Source organism: Notothenia coriiceps, unplaced genomic scaffold (assembly GCF_000735185.1).
Source record: "Notothenia coriiceps isolate Sejong01 unplaced genomic scaffold, NC01 NC01_scaffold00038044, whole genome shotgun sequence".
Taxonomy (NCBI): Eukaryota; Metazoa; Chordata; class Actinopteri; order Perciformes; family Nototheniidae; genus Notothenia; species Notothenia coriiceps.
Window position 1 is genome coordinate 28,205 of NW_011370745.1, and position 12,811 is coordinate 41,015.

Consider the following 12,811-nt stretch of genomic DNA (forward strand, 5'->3'; position numbering starts at 1 on the left):
ACGAGGTAGGAGTGCGTTTTAGTGCCAGTAACGAGCCCCTGCTTTACGTTTTGTTAACATCTTCCTGGCTGACCGCTGTTGTTGGGGGGGGGGGGGCTGGCATTAGCTCAGCAGTGGAAATTCACACCTGGCCTCTGGCTTTGCGGCAACTAAATGACTTGTTAAGACTATTAGTATTACTGTGGATTCTCTGTTGCACCTATACTGCACAGACAGGCTTGTAATTCAACAGTTTACTTAGGCCTGGACTGTAAACTGTTGAACTGATGCCAAAAAAATCACTGGTATAATCTGAAATGTTCACTTTTTATGTCCTGAAATAACATTAAAGATATCCCATGTGGATAAAAGTTGTATTCATATTTTAAAATGTTATTGTGTCAGTGCTTAAATGAAGTGTGTGGGTGTGGGTTTCTCATTTAAAGCGCACAACACCCAATGAAACAGTCTAAAGCAGCCGTCTGAAAGTAGCCTGTTTTGATTTGGAAACTGCGCTACTAAATACTGTCGGTTTGTTTTTCCAATGATCGCTAACAACATTTGGATTTGCTTGAAGACGGTATGATGTAATGCCGTTACAGGCTGCAATCTGTTCACAAATTAATTTTGTAATACTATTTAATACGTGTAATTCTGCCAGTCTACGGTTTAGCAGTAATTAGTTCAGTAAAGTAGTCAAATTATAAAGTAGACAGCAAGACCAAGTCATGATGTCACTTCCTGTCTAGCCTCTGTTCTACTAGTTTCTGTGACTCAATGCATTTGAGCAGAAGATTGTTCCTGAAGATTACTTTCTATGTTTGACTTCAGTAGCAGAACTGGTGTTTATTGAGCTAAAATGTCAGTAATTATTCAACACCCACGTTTGAACATTAAATACATTTGTTGGCTCGTGGAAACCACAACGGGCATTCCTAATTACCGTCTGACATCCACATGAACATGAGTCAACTGTACGACGTGGTGTAAAAGCAGTGGGGGTGAATCAGATGTAAAATAATGACTGCAATCTTCAAGGATGGTTGTCATTTGTTTGTTTGAAAAGCTCCCGTTTAATGTGGTTTGGAAACACAGAAACGTAAACACCACAGAAGAAAGTGGTTGTAGAGAAACTGATAAAGCTTTTCCCTGCAGGAATAATCGCTGTGAATTATGGGAAGTACCAGGACAACAAATTGCTTGTGTGAAAACACCCGTGTAATGGCCGATAAGGCCCGTTGTCCCTGGCAATATCTTATTAGAAATAATCATAATCTGAATTTTGGAGCTAATTCAAAGTAGCTGAGATCACAGGATATCAGAATTAGACGCTATTTACGTCACAGAATCTATTAAAGTAAATCTCTTATCAAAAAGGTTTAATCAGTTAATCCGTCATTTATACGGAATCCCGTGTGAAAGTAACCTTTAAACCCCCGATAAGACCATGTGAGGGATCCTGCACCGCGAGTGAGATGAAGTTGATGGATGGAGAATGAAAGAATGTTGGAGGACCTTCTTTTGACCTCCGCTGCTTCATCTTTACAGCATGCCCTCCAACGGGACTCAGGTGATGCTAATAGGAAACACACTCTATTAAGTCCGTGTGTGTGTGAGTGTGTGCAGGTGATCAAAAGGGTTTCCTAACGTAGCCCATGTGTGCTTACAGAGCTTGAGAGATGCTCATAAAGCTTTCTTTGATTGTTGTATCATAGTAAATCGTCTACAGAGCAACAAGACCATTTCCCCTGCCTGGACTAATTAAGATGCTGCAATGAATTTGTCTTTTTGACCTAGCCAGTGAGATCATTCTGTAATTCTCACCACATTTTTCCACCACTACACGTCCAGACATAAATTCGATCAAAGTCTCCTAATAAATCTGTAAAGCTGTTTTCATTGTTTTTCAAATGTTAGTCAGAATGCTTTGTTAGCTCTTCTTGCTTTAACATTTGGTCATTTTGCTGCAGCTTTTGCAAAAAGCAACTCACATACACGTCCGTACTTCAGACATGCCTACAGAAGCAAACTGGGATCAGGTGTTTTGCCAAAGGACATTTTGATTATTGCAGGGGCTTGGGATCGGACCCTCCGATTGGTATCCCCTGAATGCCCCAAGACTGTTTTTCATTTCTTGCAAATGTTCATTTATAGCTAACATCCAATCTTTACATCCGGATTGGCTCCTAATCATTTTCCGTTCTCCTCTCCTCCCTCCAGCATGTCCACCAGGCACCTATAAACCAGAGGGCACCCCAGGGGGCCTGAGCAGCTGCCTCTCGTGCCCCAACTCGCATCAGACCTCCAGGCCCGGCAGCACCTCCCTCAGCGACTGCGTCTGCAAGCCGGGCTATCAGCCAATCGGCATGACCTGCCAGGGTGAGAGGAACTCAAAGTCAAAGTCAACTTTATTGTCAATCTTTCAGTTTGTGTGCACAGACAGAGAGATGGAAATACCGTTTCGCACAATCCCGAATACAAAAACATGTATGCAAATATGTATATATATACACAATCACTTAACATATGCACACACTAAGACCTAAATAAAAGCACAACAATCAATATACACAAAAATAACAGTCACTTCAATATCGTAACTGATCTGTTTAGTGCACTATCAGATATATTTCATTTAGCCTCATGGTTCTTTTGAAACCTTATATAAAGAGTTTGGGGGAAAAGCATATTGATTCAAATGTAGAAATTTCCTGAGAGGGGATTTGTATATTTATTTTAATTAAATGGCATGCAATAATAATTCAAAAGAAACAGATAGGCATCACATTACTTCCTATTATTTATTACACTTGAACATGTGTTGTTCAGTGGAGTAGATTTGATCTTATTAGACCATTTAAAGATGCCTTTTCTCCATAAAGGAGTTGAAATGCGTCCGTCATTAGGGAGAAGAAATGTGATATTGTTAAACAACTCCGTTTCCTCCAAGACATTTCCCTACGGTCACTTATTTAGTAGAACTTTCCTCAGTTATCTACGCTCAAGGGAAGACAATCTGTGATTTCAAGAAGTCAAAGTAAACAGAAATTATTCATCATATTTTCAGACAATATTCCAATGAGTAATATAAAAAATAAAGGTCGTCCAAGTGCATACTAGACTCTTCCTCTCACCCAAAATGTCAATCAAAAGAGTCAATCCAGGCAACAGACCGCTGTGCAATCGTACAGTCAGGTTTTTAATGATGAACGTTTGAACATGTGAACAAACTTGCTTTTTTAAGGCAGAAATATGGGATCTTTTTGGCCAATAAGCATAGAGAAAATGTAGTGATACATGAAGATGAACCAACTAGAACATTATTCCACAGAAGTATGCGGTCAGTATCAGTGTGTTGAAATATCAATCTGCTTCCAGTCATTTTATTGGCCCCCCCCAATTCCTTGAAGAGTGAGCCAGTGATTTCCACACAGCACAACGATCATCATTAATCATCAGCTTCACGGACTCATTGTGCTTTCTCTCCGTCCCTCTGTGTAGATTTGGGAGGTTGATGTTTGACAACGTGTAATCGCTTTCACGCTTTGTTAGCCTTTTTGTCAGGAACATTAACTCTCCACTGTGTCAGCAATTCCCACCAGCATCGTGTGTCTGTTTGCTTTTATACTTCGTCTTGTTTTATCTTCAATATTCTTCTTTCTTCTCTTACCTTTTCCTCTCCCAGTGGTGTACTGTCCGGCGCTGTCTGCTCCAGAAAATGGCTTCTTCATCCAGAATGTGTGCAACAACCACTTTGATGCGGCCTGCGGTGTGCGCTGCCAGCCGGAGTTTGACCTCCAGGGGACCGGCATCAGACTGTGCCAGGCGGACGGCTCCTGGTCAGGGATCCCCCCCAGCTGCAGAGGTGAGGAGGAGGAAACGCCTGATGCATGGTGATGAGATAACAATCATCACAGGTGGAGGAGTTCTTGGATTTCTGGTTTCTTTCTTTGAACCTATGAGGTCTCTCTATTGTCATCACAAGCTGCCACTGAAAAATGGGAGTTCAATCATTTAAGACCTATTCACACAGCCTGTTATTTGTTTCCAATAGCTCTCTGACAATTCATTAAATTAGTGATTAATCTACCAAATATTAGCTATTAACAGATTATTGTCTCACTGTATAAAATCACTGAAAATATCAAAAGAAATACCCATCACAATTTCTAAAAGTTGTTTGTTGGTCCGACTGCCTGTCCAAAACACAGACATATTTAATCTGTTATAATGCAAATATATATTATATATATATCAATATTCAATCTAAGAACCAGAGATGTTTTTGTGTTTTTTGCTTGGAAAATAGTTTAAAAAAAGATAAATTGATTAATAAAATCGTGACCTTGTGTTGCTGATGTTTTTTGCTTGCACTTTAAATGCAAGGTCATCAGAATCAGGTTTATTGCCAAGTAGGTTAACTAAGAAAATAAGCTGTAAGAGAATGATAACAAATTAAAAGATCACAACAAGTGGAGGGCTGTGGACATTTTGATAGAGCAGAATGCTATCCTCTGTTCCAGCTGCAATTATAGCCAAATATCTCCAAAATGTATAAATGACTCAAATTGCTTGTGATTATATAGTGTTGAAAACTGTATTTTCTTACGTAATGCATACAGTATCATATATACAACATGATGCTCTTGGCCTTCGCAGTAAATACGTAAAAGAAATGCTTCCTCAACACCACACGTCTCGTATGATTTCTGATTAACGTGCAAAGTCCATCTACGCCCTGGGAACCTGCCCCTGCCTTGTGATGTCTGCAAATGTTCATAAACATTTATATAGCATTACATGGAGAAATCTAGAAGAAGCATATGAGCTGTAGTGACTCGTTCCAAGTGAGCAGGAGTCTGTGTGTGGCGCAAAGTTCTTATTCCGTGAATTGAGATCATATGTGTTTAGACTGAGCAAGGTATCAACACTTACTGGGAGACTTCTGCTCTGCCAGGCCAGATGTTGAGAGGAGAAGGTACAGTAAGGAGGGTTCAGTCAGAAAGGGGAAAAGCTAATTCCTCCTACTTGGTAATAAAACCCATTCTGGTGTAGGTAAGAAAGGATACAAGGAAAGGACAGACGGAAGGTTTTACACCAGGAAACAAGAGTGCTTAAGAGTTCAAGAAAGGAAAAAAGGGAGTTGGAGAGGTCAAGAGATAAATGAGGAAAATTGCAGTATTAACAGAACGACGGCAAAAGCGTGACTCATAGAAATACCAAGACACTGAATATTCAAGGGTGTGTGTGGAAGATTTATAGTGGTGGCTTTTTGGTATATATTTTTCTGAGTGTGTGTGCATATGTCTGCTTGTATGTGTTACACCGAGTCTCGTCTTCGCCACAAACTGTTGGACCTCCCAGCTTGTAGAGCCCTGAGGGAGGGGGTCTCCTCTGAACCCGCCTGTCTGTCTATGGCTGGTGATGAGAAATAACACACTACACACCCTTTCTCTAGACCTCAACATAACTCAGAACAGGCACACACGAGCGCTTTTTTCTGTTATTTCATAGGGACTTTTGGCTTAAATGATAGGTCCCAGGTTGTAGACGATGATGATAATTGTGTTGTACATTCCTGCTGCTGATTTACTGCCTCCTCATCCTCTCGTGATTTACAGTATATACAGTACCTGTGTTTAGAAGCTACACCTCATATTTATCTTGACAAGCGTTTGCAGATTATACACAGTATGGTTTGTTTGTTTTAGTCGTCTTAAAGAAGTGACATATTTAACAGACTTTAAATTGGTTAAAAACAAACCATAACTGTTAATTTAACAACATGTGTTAGCCCCATTTACTGCTTTTGGATAACTTGCCTCACCTTCTATCATTTTAAAACAAACTCTTATTGTAAACTTTTTATTTTTAAAAGAAATAGGTTCTATTTCTCCGTATAGAAGAGCAGATACATCTGCAATCAATAAAAGGAGGTTAAAAACTGTTAAAAACAAATTAACCAAACATGATTTGAATCTTGTAAGATATCAATCAATCAAAGTGTATTGATATAACCCAATATCACACATTTTACATTTGTCTCAGGGGGCTTTATAGTTTCCTTAGACCCTCACATCGGACAAGGAAAAACTCCAAAAAAACAACAACAGTCAAAACAGTAAAATAACAATACACTTTTATTTCCCGGGATGATACTCTTATATATATATATATAAGCGCTTTGAGCACCAGGAAAAGCGCTTTATAAATGTAATGTATTATTATTATTATTCTTATATGAATTGTTTCTCCCTGCAGTGCGCTCCTGCCCGGCACTCGCGCGGCCCCAGCACGGCTCCCTGAGGTGCACCGATGGCGGCTCCTCGCGCAGGGCGGAGTGTCAACTGGGCTGTGATCGGGGCTACCGTCTGGAGGGCGAGGCCAGACTCACCTGCCAGGCCACCTCCCAGTGGAGCGCACCCCAACCTCGGTGTGTGGGTAAGCCTTCATCCCCCCACACCTCTGCAGTGTAACACCCAGATATATGTGTTTACGTTGTCTTCTCCACCATTTGCCAACGTAAAAGAGATTCGAAATGTGGTCATTTATGTGTTTGTATATTTGTCTTTGTACAAATGCTTTATTGGATTCCAAAACAAAGAAGTATTTCATGATTCATTGTAAGAATAAAATAAAACATTAAGAAGAAACCACAGCCGTTTGTAGAAGAGTAAAGTAGTAAAGTCACACATACTGTGTTTGTGCTTCCAATCATTTTGTTATCTTAGTTTGTTTTAGTAAGACATTCTTTAATCTCTCATTTATACCAGATGTTATTATTTAAATATGCATAAAAAAATGTTGTAATTTTGACAAAAATACTGATAAAAGTTTAACGGGAAACACTGGTTCACAGTTCAACCCAAGTTCTGTTCACTTCGCTTATATCCTCGCTAAGGGAATTCATCTAAAACACACCCATACTTTAATCGTTTTCATTTGCATTATATGATGAATCGTGTAGCACTGCGTTTACTCGAACACACACAAGATATCTACAGCAGTACATCATTTTTAATAAAGCAGTAAACTCATATTATCTTCAGCTTCTGCTGCTGAAAAAACAGATGATTTACCAAATAAGTGACTTTAAAATAACACAGGATATGGGTATTTCTGTGTACTACAAAAACACGGTTTTACACACACATGTAAACACACACGAGAACATACAATCACACACACAGTGGTTAAATGGATCTACAGAGCCCCACTACATCCCCAGGGAATGATACATCTGCTTTCTCATAGTGCAACTCCAATCACTGCTTATACACATGAACACAAACTTACCCACACACTTCACAACTGATAGTTAAGTTAAAATAGTTGCCCACACTCATGCCCCAGGTCAGGCACAACAACACACAAAAAAGCGAGTGTGAGAGTGTTTAGCCACAAACCTCCGGCCACCATACTGACTCACTTCCAACAAACCAGCTAGCTGCTCTATTTCAAAACTCAGAAAATCTCTGTTTATCGATAACGACCATCTCTTTACCCATAATCTATTTGAGTCACGCTTTGCTTCTCATTACGTCTTTGGTGCATCAAAATGTTTTTGTTTGCGCTGTCGTGTAAAGGCAACCAGCTGCCCTGAGAGAGATATTTTGTTCATCTGATTGAAATCTCCTATGTTGAATCTCCCTCTCAGTGAGTTTCCCCTTCATAGCTCCTACAGCTAGCACCAATGAGGAGAATCGGATCTATCCATCATCAAGTGAAAGCCACACTGGCCAGCATCACAAAAATGCACAATAAGCCTCCAGTAGGAGTCCTGTGGTTTGTTCTTTCTTTGGTTCACTTCCGACCAAATGTTTGTTGTTTTGGTGCCAGTTTTTGATAGACAGCCCCTGAAAATAGCTTTATTGTTGGCATTTATATTGGAGCCAGCTGAAAGTAAGATTTTAATCACATGCGGGTAGGAACACAGGAAACACGGTTGTGATCCTGGAAGAGGTTTTGTTTGCATGTTCTGTTCTCTCTTTCTGGGGAAGTATCTTTTAATACTCTATATATTTGATACACTGATTATGGTAATCCACCAAAAATGCCATTTCAGCTCTGTTCTGAAAACTTTAAAAAAAAACATTGATGACGTGGAATCCAGTTTTTCTTTCTCTCAGGGACAAAACAAACTCCATCATCTCTTGGTGTCTCCCCCTCTCTCCCCAGAGGTGCGTTGCCCCCTCATCGCGACCCTAAAGAACGTCCTGGTGTCGCCGCCCGCCTGCGGGAAGAGGACGGTGTCGCCCGGCTCCGCCTGCCTGCTCACCTGTCGCCCGGGTTACAGTCTCCAGGGGAACAGGAAGGCGGTGTGCATGAGCTCCGGGAACTGGACCGCTAACGTCCATAAAGCCGTCTGTAAAGGTAACTGTGTGTGTGTGTGTGTGTGTGTGTGTGTGTGTGTGTGTGTGTGTGTGTGTGTGTGTGTGTGTGTGTGTGTGTGTGTGTGTGTGTGTGTGTGTGTGTGTGTTAACCAGTGTGAAATAGGTTGGGGTCAAAGGTCAAGACCTGGGTAGGCAGAGGCTGGATAATGGAGTTTAGGCTAGGCTGTTCTCACCAATTGTTCTCGTTTAATAAGGATAGGGTAGATTAAAAGTAATAATTCAACATTTTGGGATATTTGCTAATTAGGGCTCCACAAGTAACCCAACTTTAGGTGATTAGTGTTGGGAAAATACTGCATCTGCTCTTCCAAGGATACAGAAGTGCACGTGATAACAGGTCCGAGTATATGACAGGATGTTTGCCATCCTAGAAGATAAGCATGACACTCTGTTATAGGCATATGATAGCTATGTGACAATGTTTATCATGATGTTCAGCGTCTAGGGAGATAAGCATATGACAAGCATGATCATTTCTGACGAGGGCCTCAGCTAATCTGAACGAAGCATAGAATTCTGCTTTGAACCGGTATTTCTCAATCTTGTGACTGTGAAATGCCCTGTCTTGTGAAGGACACTGTTCAGGAACTAGTTGTACCATTGCTGTATGTGATGACTACTTCCATTCTTGCAAGAATAACAAATACATGTATCCTGATATTGAAACTCAATTCGGTGTAGAGTGAGATTGTTCTAACAATTAGCTTAGCAGAAAGACTCTGAACCACTCTAAATGTAAGGAGAAATGCTTGGCAGGGATGGCCTTATTAGGTTCCCCTCCTTATATAATTGCTAGTTCATTATATCTAACTGACATTAATCATACACTGTTAGAATGACTTGAAGGCAGAAAGAGAGGGCTTGTTTAAAGACCAGAATGAAAGATACAGAATATGTGGAGGAAGATAATAAAAGAAACAGCAGGAAACTTGGACGGAGAAATCTTTCCATTTTCCATCCATTCTCTGCATTTTCCTCTGCTTCGTGAATGGAGAGACTGGGGCTGACCCTGTTTTGAAGCAAGCCTCACGTAACTAACACAAACCATACCCTGTCCGAGCTCTCGTGTCTCCACCTCTCCACCGGCCTTGAGATCATTATAATGGACTGCAGCCCTCCAGATGCTTTGCAGGTGGAACAGGTGGTGCGCCTCCACTCGAAGTGTCCTCAATCCCCTCATTTCCTCGAGGAGAAAGTCTGCTAATGAAGGACCTGATGTCGTTAAGGAGGGGAAGAGGTGTCATAAAGATGAGAACGGATGGAGAGTTAGGGCGGACAGGCGGGAGAGAGGGGAGGATGAGTCATCGGTAGGTGTTTCATAATGGGGTGGCAGAGAAGAGACGAGTTGTTCTGATCCGCACAAAGGAGCTGAAGGAAGGCCATGGGAAGGGAGATATTAAAAGAAAAATGCACATGAGATAGAAGAAAGTTGGAGTCCTAGAATATAAGAGACACACTTCGAGAAATTACAACAGAATGCTCTTTGTAAACTCCTGGCTTCTTTCTCCTCTCACTTCATGATGATGACACCCTGAGTGAAATATTTCTCCATTGTTATGAACATGAATGGAGCCGATCGCAGCTAAGTGTGTTAGTGTTTAGCAGAGACGGATGCCTAAGTGGATTGGTCATCAGGGCCAGATGGAAGCTGCTCTCTTACCAAACGCTACAGGCGTCACCACTGCCAACCCATGGAAGACACGAGCCAAACAGGTGGAGACTATCGGGGCCTTTTTCTCACAATCAATGCTAACCCTACAACATAGAGAACGACCCATCCACCGAGGCCCCTACTGAAGAAAAGATGGGACTTTTTTGGGACTTTTTTTACTGTACCTAGCAGTAGCTTAAGAAGATTACAATTTTGAATAACTTATGATGGGCAGAAGATAGCACGGGCAACTATTAACAACACTAAATAGGGTGTGACACAATCTGATTTTCATTCATACAGTAAAAGTTGCTCAGATTTTCCATAAAAACCTAAGGACAAGTTATTGCCTTTAACCTCTTTTTGCTTTTTAGGCCCAGAGCTATTGAACATGTTGGTTGGAGCAAGTTTTACCTATAGGTTTATGTCAAAGCGTTCCTTAAACAGCAACTTAATTGCCATTTATAGATTCTTATTGGTGTATTTTCCCCAAAAAGTGTGAGTCTTTTGTTTGAAAGACTCACACTTTAATGTATCCAAGAGGGAGCTTCCTTTGCCGTGAGCCCAAGTGTTTTGACAATGACGAGAAGCATGTGTCTCATCCTTTCACTCAGGTCTCCATTAACCTCTGCTCTTTACCATTGTGGCTGATGTTGCGCTAATGGATGCAGAGAGATAAGGGACGGTTACAACCACCAGCAGTATTAATGTAAAATCAGAGGTTGGAACAATGACAGCGGCGCACTCTCCCTCTGATTCAGCTAAGACCAGGAATGAGTGTTTGAGTGTCTTGTAATTAAAGAGGTCAGATGACATCACACAATCCTCAGTGATAACGAGCACCAGGTTGCCGTCAGTGTGTACAGGGTGTGATGAGGTGAACATCTGCAATATTTTAATCTCACTGTATTGAATTGAATTCCCCTAAATCAGATCAAGCATTTGCCGTGTCCAGTCCCTCATCCCATTCTCTCCTTCCTCTAAAATGTATATTCTTTCCCTCCCTTGTCTCTTCAGATACTGAGCCACCAGCGATCCAGTGCCCCGAGAACATTGTCGCAGGGACGGATGAGCGGCGCGGCACCGCCGTCGTTAAGTGGGACATCCCGACTGCTACCGACAACTCTAAAGAAGAGGTAGGATTTAGAAGCATTTCTTTAATTTTGTACCTGATAGGCTCGGAGTACATTTCTTTAGTTTGCTTAAACTAGAGGGGGATAACTAACACCAGTGAGATTACGACCTCTGAGTTAACTCACTGTTTTGAGTCCGTTTTTTATATTTCTGACTCCCTCTCCCTCCTTCAGGTGGGGGTCCAGGTGAAGCCGGTGTACACCCCTCCTCAGCTGCTCCCCATTGGAAGGGAAACCATCACCTACATTGGGACCGACCGCTCGGGGAACCAGGCCAACTGCTCCTTCACCGCCACTGTCATCGGTGAGTTCCTCCCCAACCGATACATGGCATCAGAATAACTTAAAAGATGCTCTACTCCCATGAAAAGTCCACACACTCTGTCTTTAAAGTCATTAAAACATCTCATCTGAATCGAGGCGTCTCCTTAATAACCGTGACATCAGCCTTTTTGGCGCTCTATCGACTGTTTCTGTCTCCCTGCTGGCTTAGGTACACACAGCTGAGCTTCTTTGTAAATGATATGTTTCAGATGGCTGATAAAACATGTATTTTGTCCGTGGCCCTTCTGACAAATTCTAATTTAAGAGTTCAAGCACAAGTCAAATGAAGGTTGTTCATCTTGTACCACTTTTAACTACAAAGTACACATTTCTTAATCATCACAATTTTAACAAATCAGAAAAGGGCAAAAACCACTGTATTTCAGAAGACTAGAGTGTATGTTAGCCAACGGGGTGTTAATAGCTAAATGGTGAGTAGAACATAACAGGACTGTGTCACAAAACGTATTAAAGCACTTAAATCAGCTGCTGTGTGAATATCTGTTTACATATTTTACTTTTAACAAATGAAGCTGAAAACGTTGTGAAATTCAAACCAGTTTCAGCTTTTTACTGCAATTAATTGAAAAAATATGATTTAATTCACATACAGCAGCAAAGGAGTCCATGCATCCCCAACAAGTGTCAAACAGGGTTTCCCCGGGGAGTGAAAAGCAGGGGCGCACCGTGTCAACCGCTCGCTAATCACAGCAGTCAGGGGGGAAAACCTCAAGCATGGTAGCGTGAACATTTCCATATGTTATTATGGTGGGGGGAACGTTGTAGTTTTTTATTGGAGACATGTGTTTAACTCGTGCCCTCTGACACTCTGTAGTGCTGCATCAAAACAAGTCAAATCACAGTGTAGCGCTCTAAAGCCACGGTAATCCATCCCAGTCTCTGGAGCAATGGTGTGTTTATGTGCTGAAGCAGTTTGCTGTTGGCGACTGACTGCTATCGATATGTTCACAAGTGTGCTGTTTTTTTATTGTGTGTTCTCCATCTGGTCGTTAACAAGCTCGTATATATCTCTGTAGATACGGAGCCTCCGGTGATTGACAGGTGCAGGTCCCCGCCCACCGTCCAGGCCACAGACACGGAGACGGCGGTCGTTTGGGAGGTGCCGCAGTTTTCCGACAACTCAGGTATGTCTGGTTCTCAGCTCCGGAGATGGTTTATTCTTTTGCTCCTCTGTTCCACTCCGCTCCGCCCTCTCCCTCTCCACTGATGATGGTTAAACAGGATCTTTTCCGTTAGGGCGACTGGAAAAAGGCTTCATGTGCGTGTGTGTGATTGATGCCGAGAGACACCGGACATATGGTCTAATAGTG

The 12,811-nt window shown here is 41.7% G+C and overlaps 1 protein-coding gene across 1 annotated transcript in view; it reads left to right on the forward strand.

The window, feature by feature from the left end:
• svep1 (sushi, von Willebrand factor type A, EGF and pentraxin domain containing 1) overlaps positions 1-12,811 on the forward strand; it is a 53,834-nt gene that overhangs the window by 14,740 nt on the left and 26,283 nt on the right. The window contains exons 3-9 of the mRNA XM_010797502.1: positions 2,200-2,358; positions 3,665-3,844; positions 6,241-6,420; positions 8,158-8,352; positions 11,041-11,159; positions 11,331-11,460; positions 12,518-12,625. Of these exons, the coding sequence (XP_010795804.1) occupies positions 2,200-2,358; positions 3,665-3,844; positions 6,241-6,420; positions 8,158-8,352; positions 11,041-11,159; positions 11,331-11,460; positions 12,518-12,625 (1,071 nt within the window). The remainder of the gene's footprint in view (positions 1-2,199; positions 2,359-3,664; positions 3,845-6,240; positions 6,421-8,157; positions 8,353-11,040; positions 11,160-11,330; positions 11,461-12,517; positions 12,626-12,811) is intronic.